At 38.9% G+C, this 21,702-nt stretch overlaps 1 protein-coding gene across 1 annotated transcript; it reads right to left on the minus strand.

The window, feature by feature from the left end:
* Positions 1-972: 972 nt before the first annotated feature.
* Positions 973-14,196, minus strand: LOC129105012 (interleukin-1 receptor-like 1). Its single transcript, XM_054615877.1, has 12 exons — positions 14,133-14,196; positions 11,861-11,924; positions 10,574-10,823; positions 10,300-10,489; positions 9,095-9,245; positions 6,241-6,306; positions 5,451-5,577; positions 4,448-4,596; positions 4,209-4,346; positions 2,528-2,692; positions 1,958-2,103; positions 973-1,221 (listed from the first exon to the last, which is right to left on the minus strand). Exons 2-12 carry the CDS (start codon positions 11,919-11,921, stop codon positions 973-975), a joined length of 1,692 nt encoding a protein of 563 aa, XP_054471852.1. The 5' UTR covers positions 11,922-11,924; positions 14,133-14,196.
* Positions 14,197-21,702: the final 7,506 nt, after the last annotated feature.

Below are 21,702 nucleotides of genomic sequence, written 5' to 3' on the forward strand. Positions count from 1 at the left end.
CACAATCAGGGACTCGCTTATCTTCTGAGCATGGATACAAAAATATCAATAGTGTAAGAAATGCTCTGTCACGTGACCACTTTATTAAATAAAAACACTTTTTTTATGGGGAAAAGAAAAGTGTTTCCCTCTGCTGGATAAACAGTGCAACAACAGTTACATACAGCAAACGCTTCAGTAACAGTAGATCAAGTGTTACAATAACAATGAGGACAGCACACAACTTATCTGTAGCATTTATTTTTATTAATTAATAATTCTTTATTTTCATATTGAGAAAAACAACGGCAGTAATCACATTTGTTGCCAAACCTTTAAAAATATAAATAACACAAACTGCTACAGGTCCAATTACATTTTGTTATTTCTTGTTTTTATTTTATTTCTGGTCAACCAGACGCAGCATTTTGTGCAAAATAATCAGCCAACGCAGGAAGAGCATGCACTTATCTGATCTGATAATGCATTTTCTTAAAAATATTAACACACACAACAGCTGTTTCTTCATCACTAATACAGGAAGTAAATGGGAAGCCTCTAACAGATGCTTCACCTCCAGTCTAAAAATATTTCAATATAAACGTTCATGTTAAAACAGTAAATACAATCAGACATGCTGTCACAGAATATAAATAAAGTACATTCAGTCGGCAGCTTCAAATAAGCAGACTGATTTTATTACAGAGCTGTACAAGGAACACATAAAACAAGAAAGCAGCAGGTAGATGTGTTGCAGCTTATTCACCTCTGCAGTTCCTTCATCTCTGCAGGTCCTGGTATGCATACATATTAGTTTGTTGCACTTATTGTTTTCATAGTAATTTGCTTCTGCACTGTACTTTTGCTCTGGTCTATGCTTATAGATGCTTGATTAAGAAAGGAGATACGTCTGCTAAATGACTGTAATGTAATGTAATTTCACATGCATCGTATCTGTCATTCCATAAAGTCCAGATTAAATCCACCAGGGTTTCAGATGATAGCAGACTGTGGACATCTTTTGGCGGGTGTAGCGGGCATCAGGTATCTCACTCTCTTCCAGAAGCGAGAGTTCCAGGCGGCGGCGCCCCGCGAGCCCTCGGGCCACCTGAGGGGGGCGCTCTTGAGAATCAGGTGCTGCAGGCCGGCGGGAAGGTGTGTGTAACCCTGTGGGCCCTCGTCTCCCAGCTGGATCAGAATCACACTCATCTCTCTCTGCATCAACGCGTGGTGGAGCCCCACCTGGAAAAATCATCAATACACACATATATATAATATATATCTGTATACTGTATGTGTATATTATAACCCCTGGATGTTTCGTTGGATAAATAATCTCCCTGGAACAGTCTCTAAAAGGGTAGAGTTTAAAGAAAGACATAACATTTTAAATTAAAAGACATTGTTGGGTTGTACACAAAGTGTGTTCTTAAAATAAATCTTCATCATCTCATGTCAAGATATCAAACGATGAAAAACAGAATTATTATCTTGAGATAAATCATAATTTTCTGATGCAACAACTCCTTTTTTTGGGCAGTTATCTACACATTTTGTTAATGCTTTTAATTTAATTTTTAATATTATTTCATCTTGACCACGTTTTTTGTTGAGTTTTTGCACATTTTGCAACTTGTGGATTATATATAAATTATTTTCGTGGGTTAAATACAAATTAAAGTGCATTATTGTTCATAGATATAGAAAGGCACAATGTAGGAGAACAGCCAGTATTTAACACTTTTGAGATTATGTTTTGGGGCTTTTGGCCTTTGATACTCGTAGTGATAGTCAGGAAAGGGGGGGAGAGAGGACGACATGCAGCAAAGGCTCGTGGGTCTGATTCCAACCCTCTGCGGTCAGGGCTCCGGTCTTTATTGCTTTTTTGTAAAAAGTGTTAAAGGGAACTTAACTTTAAAAACTTCCACACTTTGCAGCCAAAATAAGATGTAGTTACTTCCTGCTGAGGGACTCCTACCTGCCAGTCGAACCCTCCTACCACAGGGTTTTGGGGTGAGACGGGATGCTGGTCTGAGGTCTCTGACTCTGATCCTGAACCCGGGGTGAGGATGACCATCAGCCTCCTGCTCTGCTTCATGCGGTCCTCCACCAGCTCCAGACGGTCTGTGGGGTCAGAGGATATACTAGTGTTTGAAAAACCACCTCAGGGTTCTCTAAAGTCTAAAGGATGCTCTCAGCGTAGAGTTATCTGTTTTTAATCTATCGTATCTGTAAATTATGAAAAGCTCCATCTAAAACAAAAAAAAAGAAAAAAAAGAGAAGAAGACGACAGAAATGCAAGGAGAGGGTGTGGTGGTGAGGGAAATGGAAAAGAGAGTAAAATGACATCATCGTGTCAAATAAATTGTTCTACAAAATCAGTAATGAGGACCATATGAGCGACATAAGAAAAGTAAAGCAACATCTTACAGAGTGAGTAAGCCTCTGTGGGACCACGGTGTTTTGAGGTGGACCTTTCCAGTTGTTTATCCATATTTGTGTCCATAAATGTAAGAAAAACAAACAAAGAAACACATGAAATGATGACCTTCTCCGGGTATGTCGTCCCTCCCGTGGATGAACAGACGATATCCGCACTTTTCCTCGAGGACGAACGGCAAAACCTTTGCGACGAACTGACAGAGCGCGTCCTCGGTGACCTTGTCCGCGTTTTGCATTTGGTAGACCACGTAGGCATCGAACAGCCGTCCATCTGGGAAACACAGACAGTCATGGAAGCTTATCCCTGTTCTCTGTCAAGATTGTTCAGATTGTTTGATAAACATATTTCTCTCCCTTATGAGATCATTATGACCCAACCCAGCCTTGACATCACACTAAGCCTTCTAAAATGTGAGTGTGGTGAAATGAGTTTCCTGGAAAAACACACCACTGTGGTTGGTAAAACTACCCTGATCTACAAAAGCTTTTTTTGAGGCGGTTGTCAACGCAGGAAAGGAAAAACTGTTCTCATCGTCTCAAACAATAATTCCTCCCTGGTTACACATTTATTGTGGATACTCGATTCTGTGGTGGATTATGATGCGTTTCAATTTTTTTTTAACTTTACTTGCTCTGTCAGAAACGATCGGAGTGTCCTAAAACTAAAATGACCAGGATGAGAGAAGAGAAAAGTGGTCAGATTTAAGTGGATGGGAAAGAGTGCAGCCAGGGAAAGGGAAGGCCATTGACTTTATACCATCAGACCTGTGAGAAAGAAGTTAAATAATAATAATAATAATGGATTTTATTTATATAGCACACTTTAAAATACAAAGAAATCTCAAGGTGCTGCACAGTTTAAGTTATCTTAAACAGGTCCTATTGTGCTATTTTCGGGTGCATATTTCTATCTCAAGTTACAGTTACAACATGTTTACATGCGTTAATGCCCATAATCCTCCTTGTTCTTCTCATCCTGGCTGTCCTGCAGCACCTCTTCTCACCCTCTGACTAAGGTCTCAGACACAAGGACGCACGCTGCAATATTATTTGAAAAGAAGATACCGTTGTAAAAATAAAATAAACCCACGAATCCTTGTGCAATAACAAGGTATATTTATACATGGCACTAGGCCCAGTTTAATATAAAACACATAAAGTTACATTATGACGTCATACAGTTACATTGTGACCTCATAAAGTAACATTATGACTTCATAAAGTTACATTGTGACTTCATAAAGTTACATTATGACCTCATAAAGTTACATTGTGACCTCATTAAGTTACATTATGACCTCATAAAGTTACATTGTGACCTCATTAAGTTACATTGTGACTTCATAAAGTTACATTATGACCTCATAAAGTTACATTGTGACCTCATTAAGTTACATTATGACCTCATAAAGTTACATTGTGACCTCATTAAGTTACATTGTGACCTCATAAAGTTATGGAATTGAAGGAGACTTCAATGGAGCCGTTTCAGGACCTCAGGAGCTTCTGGGGGGGGGGGTAACTCCTTTTAGGCGTGGACTTCAGGTTTTACACTCTACGGACCTTTTACATGTACACAAATATATATAACACACTAAAGAAGAGGGGAAAAGTGGAAAAGCATAATAGGGCCACTTTAAGAAATAAGATGGGCATCATTCCCTAAAATATTTAGCGTGGATGGAATTATTATGCTTCTGTCGACATCCGTCTCCTCAGATCAGACGTCACAAATCTCAACAACACATCGTGCAGCCCTCGCTGCAGGTATCTCTGCATGTCCTTACCTTTATGGCACCGGCTGAGTGGGAAGCAGGATCTGAAGAAGAGAGCAAGGTCGATGGCAAAGCACTTGACCAGCGCGGCGGCAAACACACAGAAGAGAAACACACACACTCCTCCAACGACCAGCGGCATGATCGACTCTAAAATAAAAGTAACGTCCGTGTCACTAAAACCGACAATTACTGTAGTAAAGTAGTGAAGTACTGATATAGTGACACCCATCTATGATCCCGCCACTGACCTCTCGGCTTCAGAGTCAAAGTGGTAGAGCCATTTGTGTACAGGCCCCTGCCGATGCATTTAAATTTGGCTTTGAAATCCTCAGCAGACACTTTGTCGATGGTCAGGGTTGCAGTGGAGATGGTTTTCTCTGAAGGTTCCTCGTTGACTCTGAACAAGAACAGAGTTTGGTCCATTAAAGAAAAGATCATCGTCAATTAAAGAGGCTGAAATGATTCATAGCAGCCAGAGCACGGAAACACACAATAACACAATTTTGATTTTAGATACTTTATAGCTGCAGTTTTAGTCATGCTGGTGGATCTCTGGCTCCAACATCTCAACAAATATAGGATAAAAAACCAGTATAATATCTCTTAAAATATCTTGACATCTACACAAAAAAGATTGGAACAAAATGTTATACAAACATTTATGGATCCTAGAAGATCGGTTATCCCGAAACTTTAACGCTGGACCACTTAAAAAAATGTGTTCAAAGTATAATAATAATAATAATAATAATAATAATAATAATAATAATAATAATAATAATAATAATTGTACTTATATGGCACTTTTCAAGCTTACCAGATTGTGCAAGTGCAAGTGCAAAAAAAATAAAAAATGATATTAATTTAAGTAACTAAAATGTGGATAGGAGAAATAAACTAACATAAAACAGGTGAAGTTTAAGAAAAGAAAATAACCAAATAAACCGATAAGATGCAATTATCAGAAGTGGTCTCATGTAAAACAAACAGAACGTCAATAGAAATAAAAGAATGTCTTGACAACCAACGGATGGATTGGATTTTATCCCACAGAATAATCTGTTAATCGTCTTTTCAGTTCAATTTAAATTTGTTCAACACTTTTTAAATGCTAATTAGCAAATGTTAGAATGCTAACGCACTAAACCAAGATGTTAAACATTACCTGCTGAATATATAAATAGATATTATTATTATTATAGATAGAATTTACAAGTGAATTGGTGCAGTTGTGTTTTTGATGAGGCTCACGTGTTTGTGGTTTGATGGTATCCAGCGAGCCGGTTCGGAGGGGCGCCGTCAAAGTGCCAGATAGCGTTGCACCTTGGTTTCACGTTAATCCCACAGAAAACTGAGCAGTTCAACTTGATCCCAACGCCTGGTGGAAAGATCATGTTTTAATTTCAAAAGTGAATATTTCTGGGAGTTTCTGGGTTTCTGGGTTCTTTTATTTTTTAACTGGACAAATTCTGAAGTGAGTTTTCCAAATGTGTATAACCTTAAGCTATTTAACAACATTTCAATGTTTATGTTGAAATAACGTCAATAAATTCTGTGGAATCAAGCTTTTATTTTTTAATCTAGACACCTTTTCAACTGCAAATCACCAAAATCTGTTTTAAATCAGAAGATGAGGTTACACAAGGTCTTAAGTAAGTTTTTTATATCTCATCTTAAGCTGTTGCTAAGTACACTTTGTCTGCATATGAATACATATACCTCAATATTTATCGTATGATACTGTAAGATTTCACCACTAATGGAAGAAATTAAAGTGTGAACTCTGCTTAATTCAACTTCAGCAGGGATGTCAGTCCAAAAACTCTGAGTCCAGGTATATACCTCTCTGATATAGGAATTATCAAGTTTCTTAACTCTTAAAGGATTTCTATTGATAGTAACCTGAGTACAATTCTTCTTTGATTCAACAAAAATACAGCACAATTCAAGTGATTCACTGAAAAGTGTTTGTATTGTGTAAGTGTTTGAGTCGATACAGGGATTGTTAATTCATGTCAGAAATGTGTAGTTTATTTCCTACCTTCCTCAGCAATCTGCTCCTTGTCGGTTGGAGAGAGGATCTCTACGACACGGTGACTACTTGTATCTGTAACAACAAGACACAGCAATGAGATCTGATCAGCTGTTGTTTGTGAAATGTTCTAATTCCTAATGTCCAAACAGACTAAGAAATGACTTGTCTCCAACTGGTTACGTTGAATTATCGACCTTTGCGTTATAACATTTTTCATATCAGCCCTTTGCAACGCTTGCAGAAACGCACAATGCCAAACGATTGGTTAAGATTAGTCAACAAAACTACTAGAAGAAAATGACCAGGGTTTTTTTCTAACCCTAACCCTAACCCTGTGAAATAACAAAGAAACGTAACAATGTATTGTAACAATGTAACACAGCAGCGCAATGCAAAAACTTATCCTAACAACGTAACCTAAAAGAGTAACGTAACAACATTACCTAACAATCTTAAAAACGTAATGCAACAAACGTAACCTAACAACATAACCTAACAATGTAACCTAACGTAAACTAACAACGTAACCTAAAAGAGTAACAACGTAATAACAACATTAAACAATCTTAAAAACGTAACAACAAACATAACCTAACAACATAACCTAACAACATAACCTAACAACGTAACCTAACAATGTAACCTAACAACGTAACCTAACAACGTAACCTAACAACATAACCTAACAACGTAACCTAACAACGTAACCTAACAACGTAACCTTAGTACGTAACCTAACAACATAACCTAACAACGTAACCTAACAACGTAACCTAACAATGTAACCTAACAACATAACCTAACAACGTAACCTAACAACGTAACCTAACAACGTAACCTAAAAGAGTAACATAACAACATTACCTAACAACGTAACCTAACAACGTAACCAAACAACGTAACCTAACAACATAACCTAACAACGTAACCTAACAACGTAACCTAAAAGAGTAACATAACAACATTACCTAACAACATAACCTTAGTACGTAAACTAACAACGTAACCTAACAACGTAACCTAAAAGAGTAACGTAACAACATTACCTAACAACGTAACCTTAGTACGTAAACTAACAACGTAACGTAACAATGTAACCTAACAACATAGTTTACAATGTAACCTAACAATGTAACCTTACAACCTAACAAAGTAACCTAATAAAGTAACCTTACAACGTAACGTAACAACGTAACCTAACAACGTAACCTTAGTACATAACCTAACAACGTAACCTAACAACGTAACCTTAGTACATAACCTAACAACGTAACCTAACAAAGTAACCTAACAACGTAACCTACAAAGTTAGAACAACCTGGTGGAACAACGTGGAGAAACAACATGACTTCACAACGTAATATAACAACGTAGCCCTTAGCTGACTTTCTTACGTTATGTAACAAGTGTTAACTCAGCTTTTCCCTTTTGGTTTCACACCGCACACGAATGAAGGCCTCCTGGGTGAAAGTCCTGTGTTTGTTTGACCCAGCCACCATCCCCCCCTGCCAACCTTAGCGGACCTTCTCTTTTTAACTACCACTCAATAAACTACGTCACTTCTCGACCTGAATGCAAAAACTTTACGTTAAAAACTAAACAGACCCAATACAACGTATCAGTGCTTTGCAGAGACAAACAATGCATTTTTTCCTGGCAACTGGACTGCTAGGGCATGTACGAGTGGATCTCTGACTGTGAATCTCCAAACTGAAGATTCTACAGGGCCTCCTGAATCTGTCGTTCATAACAGTTTAATTAGTTTACAGTTGTGCAAATTGTAGTGCAAATTCCAGCGTGAGTCGTGTTTGCAACAATAGTATGAGTTTGTGCAGTACATTTAGATATGTAATACAATACTTCAGAAGTACAATATTAAAGGTCCATGTTGGGGATGGGTCGGACCATTAGACAATAATATGGGTCTCTTATGGGAGATGTTCTGCAGAGATGGAAGAATGGTCCTCATGGACTTCTTCACTGCTCTCATTCGTTGCGTTCTGAACCAGCGGGGTGTTGCAAGTGGATGTGAGGTACAGGAATTCAAAATTCAATACATTTCAGTCAATGGTGCATTTAATTCACTTTTACAACCAACATGTTACGTATATATTAGATAGATATTCTGTCCTCTAATTGAACAGTGCATACTTAAACAAAAACACTTTGTATTAATTAGTAAAAAATAACTGACGTGGTGTTTTTCTTCCTGCTGCAGCACGTTTTCGTTTGTTCACACATAATCTTTTTATCTCCCAATCACAGATTAGAAGAAGCTTAATTGAGATATTCATTTTGGGAAGGTAACGGTTGACAAATGTTAACTATTTTAGTTTGGTAGCATTAGTCAAACTGATTAGCCAAAATGATTCTTTGCTGATGAATGTGCAGTTTACTTGTGCAGTTTACTTCACATTCAAACTTCAACAAAAATGTATTTAAAGAAATCTTCATAGTCCGATGAATAGGTCATAACCTTGATAAGGGTCATTTGAGATCTTGCTGCTCACTATGCTAACTGTGGGCTCTATTCTAACGGTTTAATGTGCAACAGCGCTGATTGTTAAATGTGTTGCTTAGTGGATTCCTCACAATATAGAATTCAAGTATTATTGTCATCAGATTCTATTCGTCTGTATGATTGGAGAATATATATAAAGTAGTAAATTAACTTATTGGCTGTCAATTAACATATCGGCCATTTCAATAAAGCTTTTTAAACTGCCACGTTCGCCTTGTTTTTCTGCATTATGTTAGAGGTCTGTCGTCACAGAGGGATGAACCATCGATCAGGACACACATGGATGAGTTTGCGGTATAAATCAGTAATACTAAGTAAAACATAAAATTGCTCCCTCACCTTCATGTTTCACACTCCTGGAGCCTGACGAGTTGTACTCCTTGCCGTTGTGTGTCCAGGTACAAATGCAGGTGTAGATGTCATCGTCACTTTTGGTAGCCCCTTTAATCCACAGTACGGCTTCGTGTTGGCCTTCAAGGGGTTTGGAGTCCTGCAGGAGGGGCCGCAAATGTACGGTCATTTAGAAAAGGGAAACTAAGAAGGAATCAAAATGAAGTCATATGAAAGGAATATACGAGGGACTTGGAGGGAATCTGGAAAGTGTGGATGTATTTTAACATTTGAATAACTACATGTTTCAGGCCTTAGCTTCAGGAGCAAGTGGAACTGCACCGAATGCTGTTTCACAATGAAAATTGAACATTCTGTATCAACTAAATTTACACATAAGAGGCCAAAGTATATGTTATCGATTACTTTTTCAATACACTTTCAAGTCAAGTAAAGCTCATTTTTGCGTATAGCTTCCTATAAATAAACTTGCACGTAACTGTGACTTTTTTCCCCAGAGGTTCCACGGAAGAACAAACTTATCTTGTTGCTGCCACTTACATGGAATACAGAAGGAACCACACACTAGTTTATTTGAGTTTTATAAGAAGGAACAATGCTGCATTCAATTTGAACTGGGAAGTCAAAATTTCTACCGCCTGAATTTCACATTTCCGATTTTGGAAAGCCGGACGAACCCAAAGACCCAGACCTCAAAATCCAAGATGGCTGCTCCGTGCATCGACAGTAAAAAGGTTTTAGTAACACACTGTTTGTTGGCACAGCAAAATACCGCTGTTATGTGTTGTTATGCAATTAACTGTTTTATCTTGAATCCAGAACTGCTGTTATTCTTCTCTTATTTCAACACAGTCTCAAGGCAGTTTGTTAAATTGTCACTAAATGCAATCTATTGGTTTCGTGTACAAGAACACGAAATGTCAGTATTTTCCGTGGACCTCAGAACGACTTTGTTTCAGGAGGACATTAAAAATGAAAGCTAGGGTTGGGCAACAAAACCTAGCTTTCCAAGTTTGGTCTCAGAAATACTACTTTCAGTGAGGTCTAGGCCACAAAACCAACAGTTAGGTTTAGGCACTTGGCTGCTTAATTTAACAGTATAATTTCTGTTCACCAAAAAATGTAATCACATCACCAGGTTTCCAGGTTAAAACCTGACCACCATCCCACCAGTGTCACTGTATCACAGATACCTTGTTCCAGGTGAAGTTTCCTTTCAACGTCGTACATATTTTATTGATCAGGGCTGGACATTCAACCTTTTTGTTCTGGTCAGAGTTCTCTACTCCTCCGTAGATGAGTCTGCTGTCAATCGTAGGACTTGGTTTGTAGATGTTAACTTCTACATAATAGTTGGACCACTGGCCTGAAGGGTAGTATCGCCTGGAAAAGAAGTGATTACAATCACGGGCCGTATCAACAGATCATCTTAATCGAAAGAATGTATTTCAGAGAAAGTATTCTTACCGTCCAGTGTAATATCCAGAGTCCTTAGTGAGGGGGTTCAAGAGGAGGAGCACTCCACCGTGGTGATGTACGCTCTCGTTCTCGTCGGTGGTGATATTTTCAATCTTATTGTCGCTAGTGGTTCTGAACCAGGTGAAGTTTTTATTCAGGGGGTCGGTTTTCAGAGCGTAGGGCACAAAATACAAGGACTCCCCTTCAACAAAGCTGTATCTCTCCTCGTCATAGTCTTCAATTGGGAGATTGTCTGAACCTGAACATGTGGAGAGAGGATGATAAATATAATGGTGATGAAGATAAAAGTGAAAGGGAAGGTGTTGGTCGTAGAAAGAACCTGCAGTTATTACAGGCTTCAACTGAACGAAGAAAAAGAGATACAATAAGATGCCAAAGAGACAAGGTTTTTAATCTTTGTATCCGTGCAAAACATTTCCGAAGTCTTTCTGTTTCAGTACCTTTTAAACTAGTCAAGTTTCCGCTTGTTACATTCATAGTGTCTTTTCAAAATAAACTTCCAACGTAGGTTTAATAATTTGTTAGGTTTACTTACACAAAAAACTGCTCGGTTTGGTTAAATAAATATGTTTTCTATGAAACAAACCGATACTTTGTTACCTAACAAAACAACGGAAAATAAGTCAAAATCAACTTTTGTTTTTTACACAGGAAACAAACATGGGTCTCCTGGGTGAAAGTCCTGTGTTACTTTGACTCATCCACCCTTCCCTAATCACCATCTCGGTCTTTGACATTTAAACACCCTGATCTCTTGGGGAAGAGTTTAACTAGCGCGACATGTCAGATATTTCCGCGTGTCATCTAACACAAAGTCGCGACCGTTACGTTTAGGCTACAAAACCACAGTGTTTGATTTGGGGGCGGGGCTTTAGTATAAGTACGGTAACATGCATTGACATTGCAGTCAGTACAGACTACACGGTGTACAAATTACACACTAAAAGCAAACGTTGTTAGTGCACACTAAATGATCGTTGATCTGGTATAACGGATAACAACGGGTTGATACAGACATGATGAGGTCCATTATATTCTGGACCTCTGAATATATTGACTGTTACAGAATGATATATAGATATAGATCTCTTCATGAATGAAGTGCATGCATGCCACTGCACTCCATTAATATAAGTTTCAGTGGTCCATTTGTGGACCACTGAAACTTATATGCAGCTTCAGCACTATGAGGGTATTTACTGGACGTACAGGTCCACGGGGACCGACTTAGCAGATCCTTTAATGCTCTCTTCTCCATCGTAATGCATACCCTACCTGAACATTCAAACGCAGCGATCACCATGAAGATGAGGAGGAGAAGTCGGGAGGTATCCATTTTCTGAAAGAGAGAGAGAGAGTACATTCAAAGTTAAACCTCGTGGTTTTTGCGTCTTGTTGAATAATTAACATGATGCATATTCATGCACTTTGAGTCTGCAGAGGCCTTCAACCTCGCTGCTTCCTGTGCCTCAGAGTGCCCTCTTCCTCTCCCACACAGAACGATATCATCATGGCAGTTTCGAAATAAGTCAAGTAGGAAATTCTTATTAGAGGCTGCACAGCGGATGTTGAAAGATTTCAAGGAAGTGACATGAAGCCGCCATGACTGGCAGCAGGATGTGAGATTATATTGCTTGGTAGTTTGTATTTTTATTTCATGTTAACCGATGACATGCAGCTGTCTAAGTGACTTGTAATATACACGTTCTGGTTGGAGGCCATAAATATGCCTCCCGTCTTTTAAATATCAGCGGGGGCCAGCATGTGAAATAATTAGCAAATTACTAAAATGAGCAGTGCAACAGCATGTGAATTAGAGCTACAACTAAAATACTAAAACATAAGGCTGTCACAATATCAGATTTACACTCATGATTACTGTGGCCAAAATAATTCAGAATAGAAAGATAAAAAAAATAATAATTATAAGTATAAGTGTATAAGTGAGAATCTGGTCAACGAGCATGCAGCAGCAGTTTGCACATGAGTGCAGTGGAAAATGTGATGATCTCTAACAGAGTCCGCACAGGACACATGGATCTTATCTCCTACACAGCAAGTTCCTCTCCTGATAAGACGGAAAACACTGCAGAGAACACAACCCTGGCCATCAAATACGATTCTACACAACAACTGTTTCATTTGAAGACATTAAGAAACACGAAACAACAACTGTTTCATTTGAAGACATTAAGAAACACGAAACAGGAGACGATTAAGTGACTTTTATTTGAGAAAGCAGCGGACTAAGTGCACATCCTGCATCCTTCAGTCAACCCTGTCTCCTATAAAATGACGTTACCATACAACTAAACTACATCCTCAACTATGTTTCAAGGGGAATGTAGTCCTCCCAGATAAAGGTTGCAGTTTGAAACAGTTTGAAACACAAAGTTTACGTTACAAACAATGAAACTAAACAAAAAAATAATAAATACTTGGTTATGTTTAGGCAACAAAAGAACTTAGTTCACACGGGACACGAACAGCGGTCTTAAGGGTGAAAGTCCTGTGTAGAAAATACCAGGACAAAATACGTTCTTGGCCATTTGCTGCTAAATGCTAACTATGTTCATAAATGCTAACTATGTTCAGCAGCTAAATGCTAACTCTGTAGATCAGTTAGTGTAAGTGAGTTTCTTCTCCCAACAAAGCCGCCTTCTGCTGCTCGGAACAGGGTTGATGAGAACGGAGAATCCAAAACACTGAGCTCAAAGAGGCCAAAAAGCTCAGCTTGTTGGATAAATCTATGCCACTGCATCATCTCTTTCATATCACACGTAGTCATCCACTGTTAATAGTTTTGAATCTCATTTCCATCAGCATCCTGTCATAGATGGCAGCGCAACACAAATAGCAGACTTAAATAACCAAACCGCAAAAAAATTGAAAACCAACATAAAAGCATTGAAAAAAAATTCACATAAAAAAAAACAGCAAATTGCATCAGCCATAAGTCTCTAAGCCTGTTTTTAAAACTTTGCATGTTCATAAAGTTATCAAGTTTCAAACTAGCAGCTCAGACCGAGATGATGGTCCATAAAAACTAACACTGCCCTGTGTAGATAATATGGAAATCAATACACCAAACAACCAAACCTATCCCTCTGTGTATGTTTTCTACTTCCCACCCGACCATAGCAACATGCAACACACTCTGGTGGGACAAAAATGAACATTGATGTAATGTCGAAACAGTTTTTGATATTCATACATGAAGCCGCTGTTAACATGAGACTTTCAACATCCTCCCTTTATGAAAAACTGAATGTATTTAAAATATATTACGTAAAAAAACAAATGTAATTTAATGACAACTATTGATTTATTTTTGAAATGCTGCAACTATTAGAAATGGCAACATGAAGTAATGATGAATTATTAGGAAGTTGTAATAAAAAGCATTGATTAAATACTGTGAAGTCCAGTCTTCTTTAACAGTTTACTGAAAACTCACTAAGACCTTAAATAAAAAATATCCTGTAGTTTAACAGTTCAATGCTGTTTCAAATAAACATGGAGGACGAGAAAGAAACCCCCTGCTTACCTTGTGAAAGTGTTTGCTGATGGCTGGAGTTGTGTCTCGCTCTTCTGCTCTACCTGGTTTTATATCTTCTCTGCTCATCAGTTAACAGAGTGAATGAGGAGCATCACGAGAGAAAGGAAATCACACACACACACCCAAACACACACACACACACACACACACACACACACACACACACACACACACACACACACACACACACACACACACAAAATATGGAACATTTATTCTACATTCCCCCTCCCTTCTCCCTCTTATCTCCCACACACAAACACACACAAACTCTTCACTGGAAAATCCCTAGAAATGTCCTCTGTTCAGTGATGCTGGTGTCTGATTCGTCAAACCAAGAAAATGTAATATATGACACGTGTGTTACTGTAAGAAGACTTCCTGAGGTGCTGTGGCATAGTGAGTTAATTCAAGGGTAGGCTTGTCTACCCTCCTTTGCATGGGAAATGATTGCAGCTTGTGACACAGCACGATGGAAGTACATATAAAAGAACAAGGTGCTGCTTGTACGTTGCTATGTACTCAACATGTTGACATAACCCATATCGTCAGAACAAACAGACGGCTACAGAATGATAACGCATGAGAGGATGGAATTGTTTGTGTTTGGGTCAAAACGAATATCATCCAGAAACTCAGTCATTGCTGTCGTCAGTGGAATGCTTCTCGCACCGAATACGTATTAATTGTAGTAAACTACATAACATTTTTCTCTCTTCCCATAAGAACTGAATGTGGTGACCTCAAATTTCCGTCACCTCTTCCCGCCACCTACTTGTATGACCTCATGTGAATCACACACCCTGACTGCCTCACCTGTTTACTCAGTGGCCAGCACCAACACACCAGTGTTATTATGTGAATGTGACGTGGAGCATAAAAAGCTTCTTGCACAGTCAGCTATTCCTGGATAACAGGTTTTCCTCATAATTGGAGACTCCAATGAACTGAAAGCTAATACAAGCAAATACCATATAAGGGTTATCACTGAGTGAGAATATAGACTCTAAGTGTGTAAAATGAGTCAGCGAGTAGAGTACAGGAAGAGCTTTCCAATAGAGAGATTGGATGATGGTTCCCTTTCTGTTGAGGCAGAACAGGTTCAGACAATCGTAAACATTTAGACATCGGTTTTCTGCAGAAGGCGTTGAATAGGCATGGCATATGATCCATTGGTTTCGTGTACAGGGACAACAATTGTCTGTTGTATTCCGTGTCGTTCAAGACGAAAACAATGCCAACGGAAAGTCAGTTAGGATCCGTTTTTTGTGGTGGACAGACAAATGAAACGCATCCATGAGACTAAGCAACATTCAGAGCAACTGACTTAGTATCGTGACAGTTTTTCCTAAATCGTATTACTTGGTTTTGTTGCCTAAACCTAAAGTTCCTTTCGTTGTCAAACACCAATGTTCATGACAGTTTTCCATAATCTAAATAAAACAATTTTGCCCAAAAAAAGAAAAGTCGTTCAGAGTGACAAAATATATGCAGAATTCATGCCCCAGTCCACAAAACCAATAGCTCACATTTTGTGACTATTTCATGAACTGCTGTGAGACTGTGTTCTGACTTTACAATAAGTGAAGCTGCCAGGAGACTCTGACCGTGTGGTTCTCTGACTTGATTGCCGTCAACAAACAATGGACTTTAAACCACGAGGCCGGTGTTAAAATTGCGGTGTGGTTTTATGGGAATAGTTTTGTTGCCTGAACCTAACTGTACGGAGTCATTTTAAGCCCAACATGATGTTTTTCCTAAACCTAACTTAGTAGTATTGTTGTCTAAAACTGTCATTGCGAGCGACACAAAAATGACAGACAATTGTCGACACGAACTGCAGTGAGACCAAGTTGTCACTTTACAACGAGTGCTGCTTCCAGGAGACTCTGACTGTGCGGTTCTCAGCCGGCGTAATGAGGCGTAATGGAGATGAGACATGATGAGTGTTCTGTGGATGGGCGGCTGTTCAGCAGTCGATGTGTCCTTGGGCAAGACACTTAACCCCAAGTTGCTCCTGAAGGCCATCGGTGTGGACTGGATGATGAATGTTAGTTAGAGTCTGATGGTGGCACCTTGATGGTAGCCTGTCATCAGTGTGTGAATGGGTGAATGATATGTAACATACTACTGACTGTAAGTCGCTTTGGAGAAAAGCCTCTGCTAAATGACTGTAATGTAATGTTTAGATGTTTTCCTCTAAAAGATCTTCCCACAAGGGCACGGTTGGACACACACACACACACACAACCAGCCCATGACTAAATAAATAAGGCGGCTTTGTGGTTTTGTGTGGAAGAATTTCACTGGTAGCCTTTTAAGCCTCCATCCAATGGAAAATTCCGTCAGCAATCTTTGCCAACACCATTAGCTGCTTTCTCAACAGCTGCTGTTTTCTTCCAGCTGGGCTGTCACGGGGTTTGGCATCATGTGTTCACCCAAAGGGCACATGGTTATACTTCAGCAAAGCTGGAGGGCTGACCCAGGTGGATGTTAAGTATTTTAATTAACTCCCAAAACCGAAGGCAGATCCCTTTGAGCCTTGACGTTATGAGAGAAGGAATTCATTAAAAAAACTGACTCATCTCCGGTTTTATACACTTGGAGGTAAATGGTTTGTGATTGGATAATCACTACATGGCATGCCACCATTTAGTCCTCAAGTGAATCCAGGTGAGCTGCCACACTTCAACCCAATATAATGTGAGTCAAGGTGCAGTTTGTGTACATCTTTTAATACAAAACAATGGGTGCAGGTGCTTTGATAAAAACATTTGTGTCTCAGTTAGCAAAATCTTCATTGAAAAAACCTAATATGAATTAGGAAAATTGTCTTTGCAAGTATTATTAAAACAATTGGATGCAATCAAAAGTTTAGAAAAGAAGCAAACAAACAAACTATTACATTCATGTCATTTATAAAAAATTTAATTAGAAAAGAGATGAGAAAAAAAAGGTACAAGGTACAGGATGCATGAGATACAGTGTTACAGAGTTAAAAATGACAAAACAAGAAGTTTCTCCGAAAGACTGAACAGGAAATGTTGTTGCAAGATTCATAGAATCTCTCAGTCAGTTCCTACCTTATAAAGTTTCTACCTTATAAAGCTTGTAGGAACAGGCTCGGTTATATCTATAATATATTATACAATCGTTTTATGATTCAATTATCTGTCTAATTACCCAATGAACTCGTCTCAGAGGGACTTCATCTGTGTGTCTGAGAGTGGTGCTTCATATGTTGCTGCAGACTTGTGTCTCCTGAGTGTAGCTGGAGATGAAGGCTTTTACAGACTCATGCAGCAGCTGGAACACAGAACAAAAAGATCAGTGAACATCTGCCCACCAGGGACTTTCACGATAGATGGTTTCTGCTGGAGCTGCAGAAAGTTTCTGACATCATCAAAATGGGCATGGGGGATAATGGGACAACGGGCACCCTGGGCATGTAGATGCAGAAGGGCCCGACCTCTATTTGTGGTTGTTTTGAGTCTCTTTGTGATCATTTTGTGTCTCTTTGTGGTCACAAATTAACCAAAGTCTCTTTGTGGTCATTGTGTGTCTTTGTGGTCATTTTGTTTCTCTTTGTGGTCATTTTGTGTCTCTTTGTGGTCATTTTGTGTGGTCATTTTGTGGTCATTTTGTGTCTCTTTGTGGTCATTTTGTGTCTCTTTGTGGTCATTGTGTGTCTCTTTGTGGTCATTTTTGTGTGTGGTCATTGTCTCTTTGTGGTCATTGTGTGTCACTTTGTGGTCATTTTGTTTCTCTTTGTGGTCATTGTGTGTCTCTTTGTGGTCATTTTGTGTCTCTTTGTGGTCATTGTGTGTGTCTTTGTGGTCATTGTGTGTGTGGTCATTGTGTGTCTCTTTGTGGTCATTGTGTCTCTTTGTGGTCATTTTGTGGTAATTTGTGGTCATTGTGTGTCTCTTTGTGGTCATTGTGTGTCTCTTTGTGGTCATTGTGTGTGTCTTTGTGGTCATTGTGTGTCTTTGTGGTCATTGTGTCTCTTTGTGGTCATTGTGTGTCTCTTTGTGGTCATTGTGTGTGGTCTCTTTGTGGTCATTGTGTGTCATTGTGTGTCTCTTTGTGGTCATTTGTGTCATGCCTTGTGTGTCTTTGTAGTGTCATTTGGTCTCTTTGTGGTCATTGTCATTTTGTGTCTTTTGTGTGGTCATTGTGTGTCTTTTGTGGTCATTGTGTGTCTCTTTGTGGTCATTTTGTGTCTCTTTGTGGTCATTTTGTGTCTCTTTGTGGTCATTGTGTGTGTCTTTGTGGTCATTGTGTGTCTCTTTGTGGTCATTTTGTGTCTCTTTGTGGTCATTGTGTGTCTCTTTGTGATCATTTTGTGTCTCTTTGAGGTCATTGTGTGTGTCTTTGTGGTCATTGTGGACATTTTGTGTCTCTTTGTGGTAATTTGTGGTCATTTTGTGTCTCTTTGTGGTCATTTTGTGTCTCTTTGTGGTAATTTGTGGTCATTTTGTGTCTCTTTGTGGTCATTGTGTGTTTCTTTGTGGTAATTTGTGGTAATTTTGTGTCTCTTTGTGGTCATTGTGTGTGTCTTTGTGGTCATTGTGTGTCTCTTTTGTGGTCATTGTGTGTCTTTGTGGTCATTGTGTGTCTCTTTGTGGTCATTGTGTGTCTCTTTGTGGTCATTGTGTGTGTCTTTGTGGTCATTGTGGACATTTTGTGTCTCTTTGTGGTCATTGTGTGTCTCTTTGTGGTCATTGTGTGTGTCTTTGTGGTCATTTTGTGGTCATTGTGTGTCTCTTTGTGGTCATTGTGTGTCTCTTTGTGGTCATTGTGTGTCTCTTTGTGGTCATTGTGTGTGTGGTCATTGTGTGTCTTTGTGGTCATTGCGTGTCTCTTTGTGGTCATTGTGTGTCTCTTTGTGGTCATTGTGTGTGTCTTTGTGGTCATTGTGTGTCTCTTTGTGGTCATTGTGTGTGTCTTTGTGGTCATTGTGTGTGTGGTCATTTGTCTCTTTGTGGTCATTGTGTGTGTCTTTGTGGTCATTGCGTGTCTCTTTGTGGTCATTGCGTGTGTCTTTGTGTGTCTCTTTGTGGTCATTGTGTGTGTCTTTGTGGTCATTGTGTGTCTCTTTGTGGTCATTTTGTGTCTCTTTGTGGACATTTGTGGTCATAGTGTGTCTCTTTGTGGTCATTGCGTGTGGTCATTGCGTGTCTCTTTGTGGTCATTGCGTGTCTCTTTGTGGTCATTGTGTGTCTCTTTGTGGTCATTGTGTGTCTCTTTGTGGTCATTGTGTGTGTCTTTGTGGTCATTGTGTGTGTCTTTGTGGTCATTGTGTGTCTCTTTGTGGTTGTTTTTATCAGCTTGTTTTTACCTTTGAGTCTCCTCCTGGTTGTTTCTTGTCTCTTCGAGTGACATGTTGTCGGTGAAGGCCAGAGAAGCTTTGGTATTCTGGGCCTGTGTCTGGTTGGCCTATTAAGTAATCAACCCATGCTGTTCTCTTTAACTGTGAGTCTCTTTGGCTGATTAAACCTCTGATCGGTTTGAGGAAAGAACTTTTCATCAAAGTCTTTATCTTCACAAGCCAAGGTTCAATCAGGCAAAATCACAAAGAAAACACCTTCGGACTCATTCTGTCCCAATGTTTTCAGCAACTCCATGAGAAACAAGCACAACACGTTTAAAAGCATCAGAGTTGCAAACAGTGATATTTCATGTGCAGCTCTGTTTGTGTTTGAGGGGAACTTAAAGGAAACTCTGCACCAACATGACGTGTTTCTTTACACGTATGTTGACCAATTCAATCACCAGTTGGCTCATATAAGTATAAACAGGTTGGATTCAGAACAAAGGATTACTCAGCGTACGAGTCAGATATTCTGGAAACACTGATAGAGCATTCAGAAACAGATACCTATAATTAACATTCCCATCAGCTTCCCGTTGATGCCAACCTCCCCACCACTAGATTCCACTGTAGCTCTGCCCAGACACAACAAATTAACCAAAGTACACACGTTTCTTTGTTTGGGTCATGGTTTGCACTTTACATTTCTCAGACTTACAGTACTTACTGGATCGTAAATAATGTTTGCCTCCAATCAATTGTCAGAAGTTAATATTTACATATTTTTAACAGCATTCATCCTGCTTTTAAGTGGTCAAATGTAACATTTAATCAAGTACTTGTTTACTTTATTTAGTAGTTTTACCATCTTATGCTACTTTGTACTTCTAATACACTACATCTCTACATGCAATGCATATTTTAAAGCTTTAGTTAATAGGTTCTTAGTTGTATTTATATTTTAGGTTAAGATTACATAGTTTAAGCCACCCAGCACTATACTGTATAAAGTAGATAAAATGACGCTTTTACCAGCTGAAACATTGAAATAATGAGCACATAAATACATCAATAATTATAGTTAAATTATATAATCAATATGATTCTGAAATAGGGCATTCTCCATAATGAATACTTTTGCTTTTGATGCTTTGATGCTAATACTTTCGTATGTTGTTTTTATCATTTTGAATGCAGGAATTTCCCTTGTGACAGAGTATTTCTACACTGTAGTAACACTAGGCCTTCTTTTACTCAAGTCAAAGATCTGAATACTCCTTCCATCACTACTGATTTTACATTTCACCCTGAAGCTCACAGAAACACCTCTCTGACAGAATTCATGTTGTTTTTATGGCACTTTTCCCTCAAATGTGAATTGTCTTGAAGTCTTGCTCCTTCTGTCTCCCGTCCTGAAGCTTTCAAAGGGTTTGACTGGTTTTTCTGACAGAGTTATGACCTCTTAACATTTTTTTATTTTTTATTTGTAGGCCTCAACATTCCCCCTGTCCGTGCCGTCGGTGACATAAATCAGCGACTTCACTCAGAGGGGATTTCTTGGGACGACTACAAACAGACATGAGGCACAAAGCAACTACAAACAACAACAGACAGAAAATAATTTAAAAAAGATTAAAACAAATTTGAAGAGACACAAAACAAAAATAATCTAAAACACTTACAGGCTGCCTTTACATTTTTAATAGACCTGCATATGAATCCATATGAACACTTTCCCGTATGGCCTGAGGTAATATTCACAACATCTTATGTGGAACTTTTCTGGAAGCCCCCAAGTTCCCGAGTACTGACATGTTTGTCAGTTTTCAGAGTTTTTCTTTTCATTGCTTAAGGCATATTATCGTTATGCCCGTGTATTTCCGCTATCCATAACATGCATCCTGCTTGCTAGATTGTTAGCCTTCGACAGTTCTCACAACTTAACTAATTGAAGCATAACACAACTTCTCATGTTGTAACCGCAAGATCTCGAGTTCTGTTTGAATGCAGCATTGTGGGAGTTTGTAGGAGAGGCAGTCCGGAATTCTGCATGTTTGTGGAGAGAGCCAAAAGGAAGTCTTTAATCTGTGGAACATTTATGCAATATTCCTGTTTTGTACCAGGAAGCCAGCAGATGTCTATCTGACCTGAAGTGCTGCAAGAGATTCTGTCTGGTTTACTCATGTTGCATAAATAAGCAAGGTCCTTCCAGGAACAAGAGGTCTCAATGTTCTGAAAAGCATC

The sequence above is a fragment of the Anoplopoma fimbria genome, chromosome 16 (assembly GCF_027596085.1).
Source record: "Anoplopoma fimbria isolate UVic2021 breed Golden Eagle Sablefish chromosome 16, Afim_UVic_2022, whole genome shotgun sequence".
Lineage (NCBI taxonomy): Eukaryota > Metazoa > Chordata > Actinopteri > Perciformes > Anoplopomatidae > Anoplopoma > Anoplopoma fimbria.

Excerpts from the sequence above, each read along its gene's own strand:
- LOC129105012 (XM_054615877.1), bottom strand. The coding sequence starts at position 11,921 with ATGGATACCTCCCGACTTCTCCTCCTCATCTTCATGGTGATCGCTGCG. Across the intron at positions 10,490-10,573 it reads TCTGGATATTACACTGGACG|GCGATACTACCCTTCAGGCC; the intron begins GTAAGAATACTT and ends CTTCTTTTCCAG. Across the intron at positions 5,578-6,240 it reads GGAGCAGATTGCTGAGGAAG|GCGTTGGGATCAAGTTGAAC; the intron begins GTAGGAAATAAA and ends TCTTTCCACCAG.